The sequence below is a fragment of the Paracoccidioides lutzii genome (assembly GCF_000150705.2).
Source record: "Paracoccidioides lutzii Pb01 unplaced genomic scaffold supercont2.32, whole genome shotgun sequence".
NCBI classification, from domain to species: Eukaryota; Fungi; Ascomycota; class Eurotiomycetes; order Onygenales; family Ajellomycetaceae; genus Paracoccidioides; species Paracoccidioides lutzii.
Genome location: NW_015440978.1, coordinates 145,918 through 170,052, shown reverse-complemented (window position 1 = coordinate 170,052; position 24,135 = coordinate 145,918). Strand labels below are relative to the sequence as shown.

The 24,135-nt window shown below is 33.8% G+C and overlaps 2 protein-coding genes across 2 annotated transcripts; both read left to right on the top strand.

Moving 5' to 3' along the window:
- Positions 1 to 737: 737 nt before the first annotated feature.
- Positions 738 to 2,023, top strand: PAAG_08348 (eukaryotic translation initiation factor 3 39 kDa subunit; the record flags this gene model as incomplete). Its single annotated transcript, XM_002789706.2, has 4 exons — positions 738 to 764; positions 865 to 1,383; positions 1,469 to 1,585; positions 1,664 to 2,023. The coding sequence occupies 4 exons, from the start codon at positions 738 to 740 to the stop codon at positions 2,021 to 2,023; spliced, it is 1,023 nt and encodes a 340-aa protein (XP_002789752.1).
- Positions 2,024 to 4,179: 2,156 nt separating this feature from the next.
- On the top strand, positions 4,180 to 5,235 carry PAAG_08347 (hypothetical protein; the record flags this gene model as incomplete). The annotated part of the gene is made up of 5 exons (XM_015846487.1): positions 4,180 to 4,448; positions 4,516 to 4,713; positions 4,796 to 4,900; positions 4,974 to 5,019; positions 5,095 to 5,235. 5 exons carry the CDS (start codon positions 4,180 to 4,182, stop codon positions 5,233 to 5,235), a joined length of 759 nt encoding a protein of 252 aa, XP_015701151.1.
- Positions 5,236 to 24,135: the final 18,900 nt, after the last annotated feature.

The following is a 24,135-nucleotide window of genomic DNA, read 5'->3' as shown; positions in this document are numbered from 1 at the left end:
TCTAGAGGCTGGGGCGGCTCCTACGCCAAACTTTTTGTTGGCGCCAGCAAGCTGAATTGCCTGACTAAAAGTGTGCGGTGCCTAACCTGAAAGACTCAAATAAATGAGGAAAAAGACTTGACCTGATCGACGATGGAGTTACTCCATACAATACGACTGAAAACGCTACAGTTTTAACGTCCGAGTCTCACTCTCATATCCAGATTGGTGTCATATATATCGAGCAGGTCAATTTTAGTGCTTATTTATCTCGCACTATAATATCATTTGAATTATCTCTAATTTGCATTCTCAATTTTTTTATTTTTTTATTTTTTTATTTTTTCTCTTTGTTTATTTATTTATTTTTTAATTTTTTTACAAATAAATTTTTCTCCGATGTTTTTTTCCAGGATCCCAAGAATCGATGACTAAGTCAGCATCCAATTTCTGCAGTTGGATTAGAGTTTAAATTTCCCCCGGCCTATTGTAGCCCCGGATCCCGGTATTGCCTCGATACCCACGTATGGTAACATAACTCTTGGCATTAATCAAAGTGTGCGACGAAATTACATTTTGGTTGTAGAGCAACAAGATACAGATGGATATACAAAAACACCATCTCCCTTCCAACTTCTGACATATCCACTCAGCAGCCTATTAAGCTTGTCCGTTAAGCGTAGCAAGCGTCTACAGTATATATACTTTGTTACAGCTTGTTCTCCTGAATTTACTACCGGACATCTGCTGCAGTCAATATGAGACCCATCCTACTCCAAGGCCATGTACGGCAAGCCCATTTAAATAAATATATTCCCTTCTCCGCAATTTAGCCCCATGTTTTGCTCCAATTTCTTTCCCGGCTAACGCGTGCGGGATTTATAGGAACGGTCTATCAATCAAATAAAATTCAACCGTGATGGTGATCTTCTGTTCTCAGTTGCAAAGGACAAGATTCTCTGCGCTTGGTTCTCCGCCAATGGCGAAAGATTAGGCACATACCACGGACACCAGGGTGCCCTTTGGACTGTCGATGTTTCTCCAAATAGTGCTCTCGTTGCTACCGGTGCTGCAGACAACACCATCAGACTCTGGAATACGAAGACGGGCGAGTGTGTTAAGGTCTGGGATTTCCCTACAGCTGTCAAGCGGGTGGAGTTCAGCGTGGATGGCAAGCGGCTGCTGGGCGTGACCGAGAAGCGTATGGGATATCTGGCTACCATTGTGGTCTTTGACATACGGTATGGAGACAAAAATGGAAATAACTTGGATGACCAGCCTGATGAGCCTACATTGAAGATTACATGCGAAGAGAGCAAAGCAACGGTTGCTGGGTGGAGTTTCTTGTCGAAATATATCATTGCTGGACACGAGGATGGTAGTGTCAGCCAATATGACGCGAAGGTACGACTCTCAATAGGAGCTATGTGCACGTTTTGTTGGGCATGTGTTTCATTTTTCTATATTTACACTTTCATCGTAATCACAGACCGGAGAACAACTCGAAAACGTCCAAGCCCATGAATTCGACTACCAAATTAACGACATTCAATTTTCACCTGACAGAACATACTTCATCACTGCATCCAAAGACAAGAGTGCCAAGGTACGTCCCAATTCCATGCCGTCTCAAAATAAAGACAAAGAAAATTTACCGAAACATACAACTAACACCAATACCCAGATAATCTCCGCCCGAAACCTCGCCATCCTCAAAACCTACGTAGCAGACACACCGCTCAACACCGCCGCCCTAACAGTAAAGAAAGAATTCGTAATTCTCGGCGGCGGCCAAGCAGCCATGGACGTCACCACGACTGATGCCCGCCAGGGTAAATTCGAAGCCCGTTTCTACCACAAAATCTTCGAGGACGAGATTGGCCGTGTCAAGGGCCACTTCGGTCCCCTCAACACAATCGCCGCGCATCCGTTGGGGACAGCCTATGCATCTGGTGGAGAGGACGGATACGTCCGTGTCCACCATTTCGATAAGCCGTATTTTGATTTCATGTATGAAGTTGAAAGGGAGCAGATGCGGAGATAAGAGGGTGTTCGGAAATGTTAACGAAGTAGGTGTTATGTGATATGTGTAAAGGTTGCTTGGGGATTGGGTGATAACTACTTTTCCGTCCGCTTCTCTTTTGTTTTGAGTTTCAAGCTCTAGTTTCTCTGCTTTTATGCGATTCATTTTTAATGTTGCTGACAATGCTCTCATATGGATGTCTGTGATTTGTTGTTAACTTTTGCACTTAAAATGGATTTCCTAATTGTTTTTCATTCTTCCTTGTTCATTTCCTGCTTCTGCTGTTAAGGTTGGTCTGGAAAAGTACTTCTTATTCCTTGAAATGAAGAGAGAGCTTTTTGCCATGGATGCATGTTAAGTGTTTGATGTTGAGATGAGGAAGAGCCATAGAATGACAAGATCTCTGTTGTTAGTCTGCTGTTAAAAGCTTTGTTTCTTTTCTTTCAGTTATTTTTTTTTTTTTTTTTTTTGTGCGAAAAGAAACCCCAAAGGTTAGAATTTGTCAAGTCCTCTCTTCTACTTTAATGTTCATTTTTGAATGGGTAGAGGACATGTTTCTACGGAATCGGCTGATTCAATGACTTGACTCCTCGATACCACCCCTTGATCTTATATGAAACGAAATCTAGGATTTAACGAAATTAAATGCTGAGCCTTAGAGATGCGGCATGAAACAACAGCCTATGGACCGCATTATCCAGCTTTCAAAATCCGAGTCCCTTCATCACCTTCACGATCGTGTCGATTTCTTTGTCACCAGGTTTTCTCACATGCCTCCTTGTTTCCTATTCCTGTCCTGTAAGCATTGTGGCCATTGCAGTGATTGTCAGCTCAGCCAATTACCCCTGACCAGTCGAGGTTAGAATGATATGAGCGGAAAAGATAGGCTTTTGTAAACACTGCACACACCCACAACCAGACAAAAAAAAGCAAGGCACCTTTTTCAAAAGAGTGCGAGAAGCATGTCTAGTCACCAAACATGGCATCAAATTCATATTTGCACCCTCTTAAGTGAGAGCAAGGTTGGTTTTTATTGTTGTGAAACACTGAAATCTGCATTCCCTAGAAAATAATGCCAAGATCAAAACAGGACTCAACGTTAAATATGTAACTATGTGTTGTTCCAAGCCATCCACAATGGCCTTTCCTCCACTCATATCGCCAGCTGTCAGATCAAGGAGCCTAAACACCCTTGGGCCCACATGTTGATACGATATCCTTTCCTCTTCCCTTCTCCCCTCTTCTTCCATTTTATCTTCCATGTATTTTCAAAGAAGCACACATCGATAACTTATGCTTTTACGTTCATCTTGGCACAAACGCCCAGCAGGAACAGGCCGTGTAGCCCCTGAATTCTAAAAGGGAAGAATACCCCACGGTCTGATGCCTCCTTAGCAAACCTGTGATGATGGTGATTATTCCCCCCACAGAGAAACTACCTGGAGAGAATCTTTTTCGCTGTCCAGAACCCGTGACGTATGCTATTAAAACTCCCTCCTGGTTATTAACTGCGAAAGGCCGTCACGGTACTGGAGCCCATTCACCAATGCTCTACTGGAGTGGTTGTTTGAGATACGTTCAAACTAATTTGTTCTTCAATTTATTTTCTTTTCGGTTATGTCTACTTTGAAAGTCATATTCTCTCTCATTTTGATACCCCTGTCTTCATTCATCATATCTTATATTATTTTCACATTTGCTTCTCCTCACGGCTTCTTCCTGCAAGCGGGTTGCCTATGTGTGCAGCGCCAAACCATGGACTTGCTCAGGGAACCTCCACGATAACCATGCGGTCAGCCTAATTTATGATAGCTGGCTGCATCCATTTCTTCCACTGCTTCTGCTTATCTGTTCTTCTTTCCTCTTTTCCTATTTTCTCTTTTTTGTTATTTGCCTTCTACGGTCGTCTCAATTCATCGAACTTTTTCCCCCATTTCCGGTGCACTTGCAACAACCAGCACCTGACAGCCTGGCTACATATCTAGGTACCTACATAGATGCCAAGCAGCTGGCCAACTTTGCAGTTTACAATGAGTTTATACATTAAGGGTGCGGGCCCTACAGATGCGGAAGATTCCGTGAGACATTTAGCCCCCTCCAGAAGCCCTATTTCCTATAACACCGTAATCCTTTTTTTTTCTTTCCCCATCCAATGACGACCAGAGATTTTGACGACGATGACTTGTACATGCAATGGGGTCTGTCCATATCCTCCTTCTCGGCATTTCTCCCCTGTTCGCACCGTCCATGGGGAAATCCGCTACGCGGAATGGAACTTCGATATACTCATGCACCCCATACACATAAGTCACCCGCACACAAAGCGACAGCAGAAAGCATCCAGAGCCAAAGAGAATGATGTATATAATGGGACTGATTGCATGAATTTACCACTTTCAGCCCCAACTGGGTCTTCCCTTAACCCCACCTCTCTGGATGTTTCCCCGTTGATTCCCAATGCGCGATGCAAATTACGCGAAATTAAGAAGTGATGCTAATCACCATTTTAACAGTGCTGAGGCTCCTTACTCTCTGCAATTAGCCCTTTTTGATAGATTTACCGTCTCCACATTTTCTGCCTCATCTTTACTGGGATGTTACCGACTATACGCTCTCATCGCGTGGCTGCGCAGCTTCGACTTGGTTCGAAATAGTTGCCTTAGGTTGAATTTTGCAAACGATGGAAAGTTCCAACCTCATACAGAGCCTAGGTCCCGCCTCCAGGGCTATATAAGTTTCTTCTGTTTTCTGTTTCTTTCTTCTTGCTTCATTATTTCTTCACATCACATCCAGTTCTATATGCCAAATCTACATTCAACCCTCAGAGCCTCGAACTACATCTCATTATATAACGATCCTAAAGGCATACACATACCGCCTTAGCACCTTCGAATATGTGTGAGATAGCGACAGAATCTTTTGCATGTGGGTGTATGAGGAGAAACAAAATACACTCCATATGTGGGCAAAGGCCCAACTGTGTGGCAGAACCAGGGCCGGATGAGGTTGTGCCCAGGGTCTATCCGTCATGTGCGGCTCACAGAGACAAACCCATTGTTATCATAGCTGCAGTAGTTAAACTGTTTCAACAGGAGAGTCCATCGAAGAAATTGAAAGTGGCTAGATTTAGGGAGGAAAGCCACAAGTTTGAGAGCATGTCCCTCCCCTATTTCTCCTTTGTCAGCGTCTTCATTGATTCACAAGCTTACACCAGACTAACATTCTACAAGTAGCGTCAGACTACTCCAAGGATCGATCGAGCAAGAGAAATTCATAGTCGGCAGGATCACATGCCGTGTGCTGTTTATTTTCACTATTTTTTTCTTTTTCTTTTTCTTTTCTTTCTTTTTTCTTTCTTTCTTCTTTCTTCTTTTTTCTTTTTTTTTTTTTTTTTTTTTTTTTTTTTTTTTCTATTTCTTGCAAGCATTTGCGTATTTATTAAAAAAATATAATGAATAATAGAAGTAGAAAATTATTTTACAAAAAAGATTTAATTTATATTTTTAATTTAAGTAATTAAAATTTGATCATCAAAGAATCAATTTATATGTAATAAACTAGATATTGTTAGTAGTTGATAACTAATACATTTAAACATTAAAAAACAAATTGTTGAAAGTAAAAAATAAAATAAAAAAAAATAAAAATTATATTAAGACAAAGTTTTAATAATAAAGAAAGAATTAAACAAGAATAATAAAAATTTAAATGAAGATAAAGAAGTTATATAAAAATAATTAAGACTTATATAAAGATAAAGTTTGAAAAATAAAAAAAAAATAAAATAAAATATAATCTTTATAATATTTTTCTCTATTTATAGAAATATTAATATCTTTAATAATAGTAAGTAGAGTAATGAGAGAGTAATCAGTAATTATAGATAATATTATATATTTAATGAGTATGATAATATTTTTTAATATGAATTTAAAGTCTTAGAGCAGCTGAGAATAATTAATTTATTTCATAAGTAGTTCTTAATAACAGTGATTTATTTATTTAATATAAATTTTCTCTATTTTATATTCAAGTTTATTATTCTCTATAAATAATTCTAATAAATATTAATTACTTTGATTTTATCAGAAAAGTAGATCAGTAGTAACTGTTATGACTTCAATCTAGATGCAGATAAACAGATATTCAATTGTCAGTTAGATAAGCTATTTCAACAAAATATTAAGATGCTTCTGAGGAAGTCTCTATTTATATAGTTCTTTAAACTAGCGGTTGCTATGCTGTTGCTAGGCAGTTTTTGTGAGGTATTTGCTTACAGAGTAGTTGCTAGGCAGTTTTCTTAGACTGTTTGCTAGGCAGTTTCTATTACCCTTTTGAGTCAATGCCAGTTTTCGTTAGACCCAGTAGCCATACGTTGTCATAGCGCAGTAGCCAGCGCAAGTAGCCAGCACCATCACAGTAACTCATTGAAGAAGATTCATATGAAATATATTATAAATACTAAGTAATATATCTAGATAGTAGTTGTAACTATTTAAAACTTTAAAAATTATATTTTATGTGATAGATATCTAGTAAACTAGATAATCAGATTTAATCTTTAAAAGTATATTGTTTAATGAGTTATTGTCATGACTTAACTAGAGTCAGAATGATAACAAGACAATAGTTTCAATTCATCTATCTAACTAGACAGCTGCGATGAGAATACTAAACTCAGAATTAGAATGAAGAATAAATGAGCAGCTGAATATAAAGAGATGATTGAGAATTGAATCAGATCAACATGAGCAACTGAATATGATTGAGATCAGAATAAATCAATCTTGAGAGCATAGCAGAGTGAATCAAACTTAATTCATATACAAGCAGCTGCGCTGTAACAGTTATAAGTATTTATTAATCTGTTTTCTCTACTCTTGTTGAGTATCACATAGTAACTAACTAGTTAGCTTTAAGTTTTTTATAAGTTTTTTAAAATTATTTAGATAGTTATAAATAATTATCTATTTGCTAAAATTAATATTTATAAATTTTAAATTATATATTTTTTAAATTTATTTATTTTAAAATATTTTATAATAAAGAATTTATATTAATTCTTAATAATTAATATATAAATAATTTTATAATTATTATATATAAAGTTTAAATAAAGTTAATTTTTTAAATCTTTAATATACTATTCTTTATTATAATATAAAAGAATATATAAATAAATATATTTTAATATAATAAATAAAATAATAATAAAAAAATATATATATAAAAATAAAGTTTTAATAATAAAAAATAGTTAAAATATTTATTATAGTGCAGTTGCTTGTAATATGAACTAAGATTAATTTATTTTAATTTTTAATTATCTTTTTATATTTAACTACTTATTTATTTCACATTCTAATTTTCAGTTTAATATTCTCATTGCAGTTATCTAATTAGATAAATGAATTGAAACTTTTATATTATTATTATGATGTCAAGACTCTTTATATAAGCTTTTTGCTCTTACACTGCTTATCACACTGCTTATTAAAGTATTTATCTTCATACTGCTTATCAAAGCACTTTAGCATTAGTATCTTCTAAAGAATCAGCATCATTTTAAAATTCAACATTTAAAATCAGCATTATTTCAAAATTCAGCATTTAGAATTAGTACAGATTAGTATTTTTCAAAAAATCAATTCTTTAGTATTAATATTTTCTGAAGATTAGAATCAATACTTCATGAAGATTCAAATTACTATATTGCTAATTTCTTATTTCACAAAAAATTAAAGATAAAATCTATTGCTACTTATTCATATATATAAATATTTTAAATTCTTAAAGTTTTTTTAAGAGATTTAGTGATTAGCTTCTATTCTATTAGGGGCTGAATCTCTAGATTCGCTCTGGCTGGCTGACTCAGCCTAGCTATCATTTGCACATGCGCACATGATCATGTTATGCGAGCTTGCTTAAGCTCATATTCTTATCTTATTCTTTTCTTCCCTTTCCCAAGCAATTTATCCTTGTTATATAGAAGGACTAGCCTCTAGGTCTTAGAGCTTAATCCTCTACATTATGAATTGCTTCACTCCTTTCATTGATAGGCCACTGAAAGTCTTAATCCTGTATCACAAAGCTCAGCAAATGTGCTGACATACAACAGGCTATTGAGAGCTTTAAATCCTGCATCACAAAGTTCAATGATAGCACTGGTATATGAATAGACTAGGTTAGCAATTGTGCTAATAAATGAATGAGCAACATTGAAAATATCTAGCTGAATGAGATAAAGTGACAGATTTGTACAATAAATACACAAATGAATCAATACAAAGCAATGAGCAGAGATGCTCTCAGCAGCTTTGAATAACAATGAATGATCTTTCTTCAACAGCAGAAACAGGTTCAGTGTGAGAACAGAGATTTAATAGCAGCTCAGCAAGCTAAAATAGCTAATCTACAACAAGTTTTGAACATCTCAATATCAATTCTCTCTCAATTGAACTCACAACCACTTATTGCAGTCAGAAGATCAAAGACCAAGCTACTGGACTGTGAGAAGTATGATAGTTCTAATCTGAAGTACTACTCTCAGTGAGAGCTAAAGCTTCAATCAAAACTTAAGATCAATAGGAAAGCTTTAGATAATAATGAGAAATGTGCTTGATATGTGTACTCAAGATTGGAAGAAATAGCAGCAGCTTGAGTTTACCTCTGAGTTGAGAATAATAAAAACAAGATCAACTTCATGATAAAGAGCTTACTGAAGCAGACACACATGCTCTTTAGTGATTCTGCACAACAGAAAAAGGCTATGCAAAAGCTCAACAATCTATGACAGAGTAGAAGAGCTCTCTTTGACTTTCTGCCTGAATTTAATCAGCTACTGCTGGAAGCTGATGGTCATAAATGAGATGATTATATTAAAAAAGAGTATTTGAAATCTGCCCTAAGCATGGAGCTGAGGAAAGACATGATGAGTGTAAGAAAACTATCTCTCTACAAGAATTACTGCAAAGAGCTTAGATTAGTTGATCATCAACTCTCTGAGCTTAAGACTTTAAGACAGTGATCTAAACATCACAAGAGCAGATCTTCTTCAGATCATACAATGTCTAATTCACACTTTTCACTTTGTCATACTGTCCTTGATCAACAAAATCAGTCTCAAGCTTCTGCTGATAATCTGATGAATCTCTCTCCTGATGCTGTGACCCCAAGTGCCCACCACATCAAATTGATAAATCAGACAGAGATTAATCAATAGAGAGAGCAAGGCCTGCACTTGAGATGCAGAGCTGAAGGTCATATAATTAAGAGCTGTCTGTTCAAATCTCTCAGATGCCCTGCTACCCTCATAATAGCTAAAGTGATTCTCAAGCTGATACTGGATGATGACATTGTGGATATGAGTGAGGATTTGAGAAAAGAGTAGCTCTAACCCAAAGACACTGAAAGAAGCAAAATAAGAAGCTTATGAAGAAGCAATAAATAAGATTTAAATCTAAGATGATATTCAAATCCTTCACTATTGATGCTCTAGTAGATAATACTTTTTTGACTAGAGCAATGATAAACAGTGAATGTAATGTCTATGATCTTATTTCTTAATCCTATGTTAATAAGTATAAGCTCCTGTGCATTGAAATTTCTTCTGTTAAAATGACTAGCTTTGAAGACTCTATGAGACTCTCTATGAGCATGATGACTGGCATTTAAATTGATATAGGCAGTTACATAACTGAACAGGCCTTTCTCTATGTGGTGAATAGGTTATATGATCATAATATGTATCTAGATGACCATTGGCTGACCCAGCAAAAGGTGATTGTGATCTCTTATCAAAGAATTGTGAGATTTGAAGAGAGTGATATAGAGGTAGAGCCTAGTTCAAATGCAAAAGCTGATGTGATTTTCATCTCTGTCATAAGCTTCTCTAGGCTTGTGAGCACTCAAGAGAAGTGAAACATCAAGATCTTCACTGTCAGTTTGACTGACATTCAAAAAACTCTAGAAGTGAAATCAAAGATTAACCCTAGAGAAAAGCTACCTGAACATTATCATAAGTTTTTGAATATATTTGATAAGGAAGCTGCCAATACTCTACTCCCACTTCATGACTCAGGTAGAGATCATGGGATTAAATTGATTAAAAAGACTGATGATAGCATAGAATAACTTCCTTAGGGCCTACTATATAATATGTCTCAAGAGAAACTACTGGCTTTGTGAAAGACTCTTACAGATTATTTAGATAAGAGTTTTATTAATGTGAGCAACTCTCCTGCAGCTACTCTCATACTATTTGCAAAGAAGTCTGAGGGTAAGCTAAGATTCTGTGTGGACTATCAAGCTCTTAACAAAATCATCTGAAAGGATTGATATCCTCTATCATTAATCAGTGAGATTTTACAGTGAATTGAATGAGCTAAATAATTTATTAAGCTAGATATTATTGCAGCTTTTCACAAGATTCAAATCACAGAAGGTGATGAGTGGATGACAGCCTTTAGAATCAAATATAGACTATTTGATTGGCTGATTACACTCTTTGATTTGATCAATGCTCTGAGCACATTTTAAAAATATATCAACTGAGCATTATATGAATATCTGGATGACTTCTGCTCAGTCTATTTAGATGACATCTTGATATTTTCCTCAAGAAACTTACAGGAGTATTATGAGTATGTACAAAAGATGCTTATGCATCTAAAGAAAGCAGGTCTGCAGGTAGACATCAGAAAGAGTGAGTTCAAGGTGAACAGCACAAAATATCTTGAATTCATCATTGAAGCAGACAAGGATATATGAATGATTTTAGAGAAGGTTAAAGCTGTTTTGAAATGAGCAACACCTACTACTCTTAAGAGTGTATGAGGATTTTTAGGCTTTGTCAATTTCTATAGATGATTTATCAGAGATTTCTCAAAGATTGTGACCTCACTGACAATTCTTACATGCAAGAATGTTTCCTTTTTGTGGATGAGCAAGGCTGAGAAAGCTTTTAAGTATCTAAAATCAATGTTTATCTCTGCTCCAATCCTGCTTCAATTTGACCCTAACTGTGAGACTATATTGAAAACAGACTTCTCAGATTATATCTCAGAAGAAGTGCTACTACAATATGATGAGTAGAGCATTCTACACTCATATGCCTTCTTCTCTCACAAGCATTCACCTGCAGAATACAACTATGAGATTTATGATAAGAAGTTATTAACAATAATTGAGTATTTAAAGAAATAAAATGCTGAGCTACAAAGTATAAAGAAATTCAAAATTCTTATAAATCATAAGAATCTAGAATACTTTATGACTACACATAGACTAAATACAAAATAGCTATATTGAATAGATATTCTTTATCAATTCAACTTCAGAATTGATTACTGGCCAGAGAAGTTGAATGCTGAACCAGACACTCTATCACAAATAGAGCAGAACATGCCACAGAGTGCTAATGATGAGAGAATCAAGCAAAGACAAGATCAACTACTTAAGTTTAATGTACTGGCACCTGAAATGGAACTAAGAGTGGCTGCTGCTAGTGTGAAACCTGAGATGTCTGTTCAAGCTCAGTGAAATGAGGCTCATAAAAATGACAAGATTCTGCAATGTCTGAAGCAGACTCTTTGTGAGAGAAGATTCAGATTTTCTTTTGAACTCAGTATTAAGATCTTTGTCTTTGAGTGCTCTTTAATGAGAACAGAGAGCTTCTCTTTTGAGATCATAAGTGAATGCCAGACTTCAAATCTCTTTGAATCAGATTAGTATATGAGACTCATGACTCATCTCTTACTGACCATCCTGAGTGAGAGCAAATGACAGAAGTTCTAAAATATAAGTTCTACTGGCCAGGCTATATTGCTGATATGAGAAGAATGATCAGAAACTGCTATCTTTGCAGATCAAACACTGTATAGAGAGATCAATATCAGGGACTGCTTAAGTCTCTCTTTATTCCTGAATACATGTAGCAGGAGCTTTCTATGGACTTTATTGTGAACTTATCAAGCTCTAAAGAATATACAAATATCATGATTATAACAGACAGACTAATCAAGAAAATTATATTAAAAGCAGTTAAGAAAACTGATGCAGAGACAGTGACTAGAGTGTTCCTTCATAACATCATCTCTTAACATGACATCTCTAAGGCAGTAGTGTCAGATTGAGAGTCAGCTTTCACAAGCATGTTTTGAACTCAGATGTGTGAGAAATTAAACATTAAAAGATAACTCTTCATAGTATATTACTCAGAGACTGATAAAGCTATAGAGTGAATGAACTAGACTCTAAAAATCTATCTACATAAGTACATTAGCTTTCAACAGAATAACTGATGTGAATGACTCTCTCTGACAAAGCTGATCATCAATAATAGAGATGCTGCTTCAACAGATGTGAGCTTATTCTTTTTAACACATCTTTTCCATGTCTCCTTTATTGATATAGCTGATGCATCCTCTGTTGAAACATTATGTAATTCTATTGAGTTTGCAGATGATTATATGAAGAAGGCCTGTGAAGTGTTGAAGTGAGCTTAAGCAAAAATGACAGATGCTCAGCAATCTCAAGAGAACAATGTAAATAGATGAAGAGACTCAGCTTCAAGCTTTCAACTCAGAGATAAGATCTGATTGAGCTTAGAGAACATAAGAACTAATCATCTGTGCAAGAAGCTGGATGTGAAATACAATCAATATACTGTGCTAGAAAAGATAGAATTTCATGCTTATCAACTGAATATCTCATCTGACATTCACAATGTCTTTAATGTAAAGCTTCTACATGCAGTAGCAACAAATTCCTTGCCTAGTCAGAGGCAAACTGACTAGCAGTCACTTACTATAGAGACTGTGAAAGGATCTGAGTTTGAGATTGAGGAAATTTGAGGTAAACAAATCTACTAGAGGAAAAAGCAATACCTTGTTAAATGAGTAGGTTGGACTAAGTCTACATGAAATGATGCAAGTCTTCTACAAGAAGTGAAGGCTTTGAACACTTGGGAGGCCTCTCAGCAGGCAAAATTAGATATAAAGAGAGCTTTAAATAGTCATAAAGACCTGCAACAAAGAGGGAGAAGGGAGGTATTATAAGGGGCTGAACCCCTAGATTTGCTCTGGCTGGCTGACTCAGCCTAGCCATCATTTGCATATGTGCACATAATCATGCTGCATGTGCGCATGTGATTATGTTACGTGAGCTTGCTTAAGCTTGTGTTCTCATCTCATTCTTTTCTTCCCTTTTTCAAGCAATTCATCTTTGTTATATAGGAGGACTAGCCTCTAGTTCTTAGAGCTTAATCCTCTACATATTCAATTCTACATATATATTTCATTTATTACTATTCTCTTCTTTTTATAGTACTCACAATATCAATATATCTATTCTTTTACAATTTTAATTATAAAGCTTATTGTACTTTTTTTTGACACTTAGTTCATTTATATTAGTGTTCTCATAGTTTTTAAATACTCTAATAGAGGTTACTTGTTAAGTCTATAACAATGAGTTCAAAACATAATCTATGAACTGACATCTCACATACAACATTCAATGAAAAAGTGTGTATAAAAGAAACTTTCTACAAATAATCATCAAGTCTGACTTTAAAATAAAATATTAAAGCACTTTTTATATCAGTAGATGAAAAGATTCAGATAGTTTAACAAGAATAAAAACAACAAGAGATATATAAAAAAATCTTCAAACTATAATAACAAGTTAATACTATTAATGCAGAACTTCAAATCTCTAGAAGCAAGCAGTATGAAGTAGAGTCAATAGATCATATTATTAGTATCAATTTTACTTCTTCCAAGCCTCATTCTGCACTAATTTAAAAACTTTTAAATAAGTTTAAGGCAAAAAGTCTCAAAAAACTAGAAGACTTTATCTTTTCAAGCTTTGTCTTTTATATCTATCAAGAACATTACTTTGAAAATAATGATAAATATAAGATTTTTAAAGTAGTAATATATTTTAATACTGAACTGCAATAGAAATGACAATAATACTACATCAAACTGAAGATATCAATTATCTGGAATGAATTCTATAACTAAATTTATACTAAGATCATCAATTCAGACAAGACAAGTCAAGACTATGAGTTAAAGTATCAGACATTAAGATAATCTGAAAATCAAATTATTTATAACTTTGTATTTACTCTTTAGTCAATTGAGAATTATCTTCTTGAGAAATATAGTAATTATCAGTGAAAGATACACCTATTGGACAAGATTTTACTCTCTCTTTATGTAGAATTTGAGAGATATATAGTCAAGCTGCAAGATTTCTTCTATGATACTTTTATCATAAAATTGAATATTGTGAAGAGTAATATTTCAAAAACTATCACATTAGTAAGTATAACTATACAACAAAAGAATACTACTCACAGAAAAGATTTACATGATGATATATCAACAGTGTTTAAAAAAAAGCTGAAAACACAAGAAGTGCTCTGACATCTGATGTAATATTTACTAAAGGTTCACAAACTACAATGCAGACTATAAGACTCAGAAGAACAAACTCTCTGAAGATAAATTTTCAACTTCAAAGCTTTTATCAAAGCTTTCTTTCAAATTAAATCTAAAAAAGGTAAAAAGTAAATAAGAAGTGTTATTCATACTGTAATGATAACTCTTATCATACTCAAAAGTCAGTAATTATTAAGTCTATTCTTTCTTCTTTCTATTTAAATTCTAACACTTATAGATAATACAGTGATTCTTACTTTTATAGATTCTGAAGCTCAAGTAAGTTTTAACAGTAAATTCTAAGTCAAATCATGTAAATAACAATCAACAGAGTACATATCATGCAGAAAAGAGAGATTTAACAGTCATCAAATACACTCATTTGAAATTATCAATCTAAAAATAGAAGTCTCAAATAATAAAAAAACTATTATTGAAGAACTTTATTTTTTTCATATTATTAAACTTTTAGACTATAATATGATACTAGAATTTCTCTAACTCAAACAACTCAATTCTCTCATTGATTGAAAGGATGAAGAATTCTATTTTCATTAAATATCAAATAATTAAAAGTATAAGGGGTTGAACCCCTAGATTTGCTCTGGCTGGCTGACTCAGCCTAGCCATTGTTTGCATGTGCGCACGTGATCATGCTACGCGAGCTTGCTTAAGCTTGAGTTCTCATCTCATTCTTTTCTTCCCTTTCTCAAGCAATTTGTCCTTGTTATATAGGAGGACTAGCCTCTAGTTCTTAGAGCTTAACCCTTTACATTATGAATTGCTTCACTCCTTTCATTGATAGGTCACTGAGAGCCTTAATCCTGTATCATAAAGCTCAGCAAATGTGCTGACATATGATAGACTATTGAGAGTCTTAAATCCTGCATCATGAAGTTCAGTGATAGCACTGATATATGAATAGACTGGGTTAGCAATCATGCTAACAAATGAACAAGCAACATTGAAAATGTCTAGCTGAATGAGATAAAGCAGCAGACTTGTACAACAAATACACAAATGAATCAACACAAAGCAATGAGCAGGGACACCCCCAGCAGCTTTGAACAACAATGAATGGCCTTTCTCCAACAGTAGAAACAGGTCCAGTGTGAGAACAGAGATTTAATAGCAGCTCAGCAAGCTAAAATAGCTAATCTACAACAAGCTTTGAACACCTCAACATCAACTCTCTCTCAATTGAACTCATAACTATTTATTATAGTCAGAAGACCAAAGACCAAGCTACTGGACTGCAAGAAGTATGATGATTCTAATCTGAAGCACTACCCTCAGTGAGAGCTAAAGCTTCAATCAAAACTTAAGATCAATGGGAAAGCTTTAGATAATAATGAGAAATGTGCTTGATATATGTACTCAAGACTGGAAGGAATGGCAGCAGCTCAAGTTTACCCCTGAATTGAGAATAATAAGAACAAGATCAACTTCACAGTAGAGAGCTTACTGAAGCAGACATGCATGCTCTTTAGTGATTCTGCATGACAAGAAAAGACTATGCAAAAGCTCAACAATCTACAACAGAGTAGAAGAGCTCTCTTTAACTTTTTGCTCAAATTTAATCAGCTACTGCTGGAAGCTGATGGTCACAGATAGAATGATCATATTAAAAAGAAGTATTTGAAATCTGCTCTAAGCATGGAGCTGAGAGAAGGTATGATGGGTGTAAGAGAATCATCTCTCTATAAGAATTACTGCAAGGAGCTTAAATTAGTTGATCATCAACTCTCTGAGCTTAAGACTTTAAGGCAGTGGTCTAAATGTCATGAGAGCAGATCTTCTTCAGATCATACAATATTTAATTTACACTCTCTACTTTGTTATGCTGTCCTTGACTGATGAAATCAGTCTCAAGCTTCTGCTGATGATCTGATGAATCTCTCTCCTGGTGCTATGACCTCAAGTGCTCACCACATCAAATTGGTAAATCAGACAAAGGTTAATCAATGAAGAGAGCAAGGCCTGTGCCTGAGATGTGAAGTCAGAGGTCATATAATTAAGAGCTGCTTGTTCAAACCTCTCAGATGCTCTGCCACCTCCACAATAGCTAAGGTGATTCTCAAGCCAGTACTGGACAACGACAATGCAGATATGAGTGAGGATTTGAGAAAAAGAGTAGCTTCAATCAAAAGACACTGGAAGGAGCAAAATAAGAAGCTTATGAGAAAGCAATGGAGAAGATTTAAATCTAAGATGATATTCAAACCCTTCACTGTTGATGCTTTAGTAGATAATGCCTTTTCAACTAGAGCAATGATAGACAGTGAATGTAATGTCTATGATCTTATTTCTCAATTCTACATTAACAAGCATAAGCTTCTGTGCATTGAATTTCCTCCTGTTAAAATGATCAGCTTTGAAGACTCCATGGAACTCTCCATGAGCATAGTGACTGGCATTTGAATTGATATAGACAGTCATGTAACTGAATAAGCCTTTCTCTATGTGGTGAATGGGTTACATGGTCATGATATGTATCTAGGTGACCCCTGGCTGGCCCAGCAAAAGGCAACTGTGATCCCTCACTGAAGAATTGTGAGATTTGAAGAGAGTGGCATAGAGGTAGAGTCTAGTTCAAATGCAAAAGCTGATGTGATTCCCATCTCTGTCATAAACTTCTCTAGACTTGTGAGCACTTGAGAGAAGTGAAACATTAAGATCTTTACTGTCAGTTTGACTGACATTCAAAAGACTCTAGAAGTGAAATCAAAGATTGACCCTAGAGAAAAGCTGCCTGAACATTATCATGAGTTTTTGGATGTATTTGATAAGAAAGCTGCTGATGCTCTACCTCCACTTTGTGACTCAGATAGAGATCATGAGATTGAACTGATTAAAAAGGCTGATAATAGCACAGAACAACCCCCTTGAGGCTCATTATATAATATATCTTGAGAGGAACTACTGGCTTTGTAAAAGACTCTTACAGATTATCTAGATAAGAGTTTTATTAGAGTGAGCAACTCCCCTGTGGCCGCTCCTGTACTATTTGTAAAGAAGTCTGGAGGTGGGCTAAGATTCTATGTGGACTATCAAGCTCTTAACAAAATCACCTGAAAGAATCAATATTCTCTATCATTAATCAGTGAGACTCTACAGTGAATTGAACAGACTAAATGATTCACTAAGCTGAACATTATTGCAGCTTTTTATAAGATTCAAATCACAGAAGGTGATGAGTGAATGATGGCCTTTAGAATCAGATATAGACTATTTGATTAGCTGGTTACACTCTTTGATTTGGCCAATGCTCTGAGCACATTTCAAAAATATATCAACTGGGCATTATGTGGATATCTAGATGACTTCTTGATATTTTCCTCAAGAAGCTTACAGGAGCATTGTGAGCATGTACAAAAGATGCTTATGTGTCTACAGGAAGCAGGCCTGCAGGCAGACATCAGAAAGAGTGAGTTTAAGATGAACAGCACAAAATATCTTGAATTCATCATTGAAGCAGGCAAGGGTATATGAATGAATTCAGAGAAGGTTAAAGCTGTTTTGAAATGGGCAACACCTACTACTCTTAAAGATGTATGAGAATTTTTAGGCTTTGCCAATTTCTATAGATGATTTATCAGAGATTTCTCAAAGATCACAACCCCACTGACAATTCTTACACATAAGAATGTTCTTTTTTTGTGGATGAGCAAGGCTGAGGAAGCTTTTAAGCATCTAAAATCAATGTTTATCTCTGCTCCAATCCTGCTTCAATTTGACTCTGACTATGAGACTATATTGAAAATAAACTTCTCAGATTATGTCTCAGAAGAAGTGCTGCTACAATATGATGAGCAGAGCATTCTACACTCATATGCCTTCTTCTCTCACAAGCATTCACCTGCGGAATGCAACTACAAGATTCATGATAAGGAGTTATTAGCAATAATTGAGTGTTTAAAGAAATGAGACACTAAGCTACAAAGTGTAAAAGAATTCAAAATTCTCATAGATCATAAGAATCTAGAATACTTCATGACTACACACAGACTAAATGAATGACAGCTATGTTGGATGGATATTCTCTATCAATTCAACTTCAGAATTGATTACTGGCCAGGGAAGTTGAATGCTGGACCAGACACCCTATTGTGAAGAGAGCAGAACATGTCACAGAGCACTGATAATGAGAGAATCAAGCAGAGGCAAGCTCAACTACTTAAGTTTAATGTACTGGCACCTGGAATAAAATCAATAGTGACTGCTGCCAGTGTGAAATCTGAGATGTCTCTTCAAGCTCAGTGAAATGAGACTCACAAAAATGATAAGATTCTGCAGTATCTGAAGTAAATCCTTCATGAGAGAAGATTCAGATTTCCTTCTGAACTCAGCATTAAGGCCTCCATCTCTGAGTGCTCTTTAAATGAGAACAGGGAGCTTCTCTTTTGAGATTGTAAGTAGATGCCAGACTTCAAACCTCTTTGAACCAGGTTAGTGCATGAGACTTATGACTCATCTTTTACCAGCTATCCCAGGTGAGAGCAAATGGCAGGAGTTCTAAGATGTGAGTTCTACTAGTCAGGCTATGCCACTGATGTGAGAAGAATGACCAGAAACTGCCATCTTTGCAGATCAAACACCACATGAAGAGATTGACATCAAGGACTGCTTAAGCCTCTCCCCATTCCTGAACACATGTGGCAGAAGCTTTTCATGAACTTTATCATGAACTTACTGAGCTCTAAAGAATATATGAACATCATGATTATAATGAACAGACTAATCAAGGGGGTTATATTAAAAACAGTTAAGAAAACTGATGTGAAGACAGTGACTAAAGTGTTCTTTCACAACATCATCTCTCAACATAGCATCTCTAAGGTAATAGTGTCAGATTGAGGGTCAGCTTTCACAAGCATGTTTTGAACTCAGGTGTGTGAGAAATTAGACATTAAGAGATGACTCTTCACAGCCTATCACTCAGAGACTGATGGAGCTACAGAGTGAATAAATCAGACTCTGAAAATCTATCTACACAAGTACATTAGCTTTCAACAAGATGACTGGTGTGAATGACTTCCTCTAGCAGAGCTGATCATCAATAATAGAGATGCTGTCTCAACAGGTGTGAGCTCATTCTTTTTAATACACCTTTTCCATATCTTCTTCATTGATATAGTTGATGCACCTCTCATTGAAATATTACATAATCTCATTGAGTTTGCAGATGATTATATGAGGAAGACTTATGAAGTGTTGAAGTGAGCTCAAGTAAAAATGACAGATGCTTAGCAATCTCAAGAGAAATACACAAATAGATGAAAAGACCTGACTTCAAGCTTTCAACCTGGAGATAAGGTCTGGTTGAGCTTAAAGAATATGAGAACTAATCACCTGTGCAAGAAGCTGGATGTGAAATACAATCAATATACTATGCTAGAAAAGATAGAATTTCATGCTTATCAACTGAATATCTCATCTGACATTCACAATGTCTTTAATGTAAAGCTTCTACATGCAGTAGCAACAGATTCCTTGCCTAGTCAGAGGCAAACTGACTAGCAATCACTTACTATAGAGACCTTGAAAGGATCTGAGTTTGAGATTGAGGAAATTTGAGATAAACAAACCTACTAGAGGAAAAAGTAATACCTCATTAAATGAGTAGATTGGACTGAGCCTATATGAAATGATGTGAGTCTCCTACAAGAAGTGAAGGCCTTGAACACTTGGGAGGCCTCTCAGCAGGCAAAATTAGATGTAAAGAGAGCTTTAAATAGTTGTAAAGGCCCACAACAAAAAGGGAGAAGAGGGGTATTATAAGAGATTGAACCTCTAGATTTGCTCTGACTGGCTGACTCAGCCTAGTCATCATTTGCATGTGTGCACATGATCATGCTATGTGAGCCTGCTTAAGCTCAAGTTCTTACCTCATTCTTTTCTTCCCTTTCTCAAGCAATTCATCCTTGTTATATAGGAGGACTAGCCTCTAGTTCTTAGAGCTTAACCCTTTACAAAAAGAGAGCTCTAAGTGTGATAGATACTACTAATAAATTACTCACTGATACTTTTGACTATATACTTATAATAGTATCTATTTTAATTTTATAGATCTCTGAGTTTTTCTCTGAAATCTTAATACTATCAAAAGTCAATTTACTTACTAATACAGCTTTCATCAATGATTTACCTGACTATGCATAATTATATATATATTTTTTCTTTGAGATAAGTATGTCTAACATATCTGTATTTGATGCAGAGCACTCAATTTGATCTTGAGAAAGAAGTCAAATTCTTATTCATATCTATCTACAATCTCTCTGAAATAGAGTTGAAAACTCTTCAGAACTAATTGAATAGTACACTGAAAAGAGACTAAATATTTTCTTTTCAGAGCTTTGCAGACACTTTTATTCTCTTTATTTTAAAAAAGAATAAAGATTTATAACTCTGTATAGACTACAAAAATCTAAATCATCTCACAATCAAAAATAAATATTTATTACCTCTTGTGAATAAGATGTTAAATAGACTTTTCAAAGTACAAGTCTTCTTCAAGATTGATCTTAGAGATGCTTATTACAGAATATGTATTCAGTGCAGTGATAGATAAAAAATAGTATTTTACACATGATATGATTATTTTAAGTAGAGTGTTATGACTTTTGAGCTCACAAATGCCTTTACCATCTTTTAAGCCTATATAAATTACACTCTAGCAGACCTTTTTGACATATACTATATTATTTATTTATATGATATTTTTATCTATTCAAACTCAATAAATGAGTATAAGATATATATATAAAAAATATTTGAATATCTAGACTGTATGAATCTATTTACAAAATATATTAAATATAAGTTTGTCAAAAATAAAACCTCCTTTTTGAGATTCATTGTTGAATTTCAGAGTATTAAAATAAAATTAGATTAAGTGATAATTATTACAGAATGATCAGTCTTAACTAGTGTTAAAAAAGTTTAAACTTTCTTAATATTTGCAAACTTTTATTACTACTCTATTAAAAACTACTTCAAAATCACAGAATCTCTTTTTGATTTTATAAAGATCTCAAAGAAGAGAGAATGAAAGTTATAGTTCATATGAACAAAAGATACTCAATACATCTTTGACAATCTAAAAGAATATTTTACATTAGCTCTTCTACTCACTTATTTTGACTCAACCTGAGAAACTCAAATTGAATCTAATATTTATATAGCAGCAGTGACTATCATTATTTCTCAAAAATAAGATGATGATCAATAACATTTAATTATATTCTGATCTTATAAACTTTTAAATACAGAAATATAATATGATACTCATGACAAAGAACATCTTGCAATTATTGCATCTTTCAAAATTGATATTAGTATATAAAAGAAAGTTAATATTTAATTTTTGTCTATTCTGATCATGTCAATTTTCTATATTTTATAATAATTAAAACATTGAATTGATATCAGTTAAGATGAGCAGAAGCACTTTTAGTATATATTTTCATTTTATATCAATGCTCAGATAAATAAACTTAGCTGATGAACTCAGTCACTATATAAATTATATTAACTCTTTTCATAATGAGATCATATTTTCTATCTTGTAATAGAAGCTCTGACACAGTGTCAAACAGAATTGAGAATTTAACTCTAATGAAAAACTTACAATTTTTGCTAACTGCATGTGAATCTATGATCAAAAGTATATACTATATGTGAAATCTCTTAATCTCGACACTCTGAGCTCTGAACCTCTCTCAAATTTTACTCTGAGTATAGATTCTCTCTTATCACTATATTAGATGCTCACTCACAAGCTCATATCACACTCATTGAAATCACTCAACATGTTGATCAAAAAATCTTTAAGAGAAAGAAATCTAGTTTTAAAAAAATATCTTAAGAATTAAAATATTCTCAGACTATTGATTAACACTGCTATAGTTTTTAAATCAGTATATATAGATATGTCAGAATCTTTTATCTCTTTTTTTATTTAAATATAGAACTCAGACTTTTTTGCAATAACAAAGAAGCAGAAGATAAGAGATAAAGATATAATCTTGAGTAGTAGCATATTCTGAATCATCTCAAAAAATAGTCTATTTCAGATAAATAATAGAGTTTATATTCTGCTATAACAAGTACTAATCAAAGAGATTTATTTTGATATAAAATAATCTATTGAATATGTTTAAAGTAAATACTATTGATATAATCTTACTCAGAATATCACTAAACATGTTTATATTTGTGATACTTGTCAGAGAATGAAAGTGCACTGTTACAAACACTATAATAAACTTGACTTAATTTCTATATCAATCAATTCATGATAAATTATCAATATGAACTCCATCACTAGTCTCTCAGTCAACATCTGGCTAGATAAAACTTATAATGTAATTCTTGTCTTAATTAATATCTTAATCAAATATGTTTTATATATTCTATGTACAAAAGATATTACTACAGAAGGTTTTGTAAACATTATCTATACTTATACTTATAGCATCTTTGATATTTCTGAAAATTATATTTCAGACAAAGAAGCTTTTTTCACAAGTCAATATTGATCAACTCTCTGTTATTTATTTAAAATTAAATGAAGACTATTCATAGTCTTTTATTCACAGATAGATAGTCAAACTGAATATCAGAATCAGATACTGAAGTATTATCTTCAATGCTTCATAAATTTTCATCAGAATAACTGAGATAGATAATTGTTTTTAGCACAGTTCATCTATAACAATTTATAATATAGCTCAATCAATAAAGTTTTAGCTTATATACTCCTCAGCTACAGACTTATCTTTTAAATTAATGTCAGTAATTTACTCTATTCAAGCTCAATCGAAATAATCAATCAGATTAAAGAAATATAAATAATATAAAAAAAGATTTAAAAATAACTGAAAAAGGTTAAAACTGCACAAAAAATATACTATAACTTCAAACACAGTGCAAAGTGCTTTCATATAAAGAACTGAGTACCTCTTAATATAAAAAATTTCTACATACTTTTTTTTACTAGAAAATTGAATCATAAATTTATTGATTCTTTCAAATCATTAAATCTTAAAATATACAGATATATAAACTCTTTCTTTTATACTCAATATGCAATATTCATTTTATCTTTCATATTTTACTACTTGAATCTTATAAAATGAAAAATAATACTACTTCACCTTCAGCATTAGAGCTAGTGAATGATGAGAAAAAATTTCAAGTTCAGAAGATATATAAAAAAGAGAAATATCAGAGTAAAAAATAATATTATGTATACTGAAAGAACTATAAATCTTCTAATGATATATGAGAATCTCTTAAAAATATTCAAAAGACTAATATATTTGATATTTTTAAACAATAGAAATTATAGTGACAAGTGTGCTGAACTCAGTTTAAGAAATATATTAAGCACTAATTCTCTCTTATGCATGTACTCTTTTCACTACTTTTTCTCAAATTAATTTTTTTTAATGTGATTTTAATGAGGTAAGCAAGGTATCAAAAATTATCAAATCTTTAGAAAAAATTTATTTCACTATTGTCTGAATAAGTCAAGGGCTTAGATATATATCTCTAGTTCTTTCTGACTTAATTTCTATTCACAATTATCACAGTCATCATATGCTACTCAGGAACAGTAATTCTTCTCTTCTCAAGCTCAATACTCTTTTTCTCAGTTAATTTAGAGTTTTTCATCTC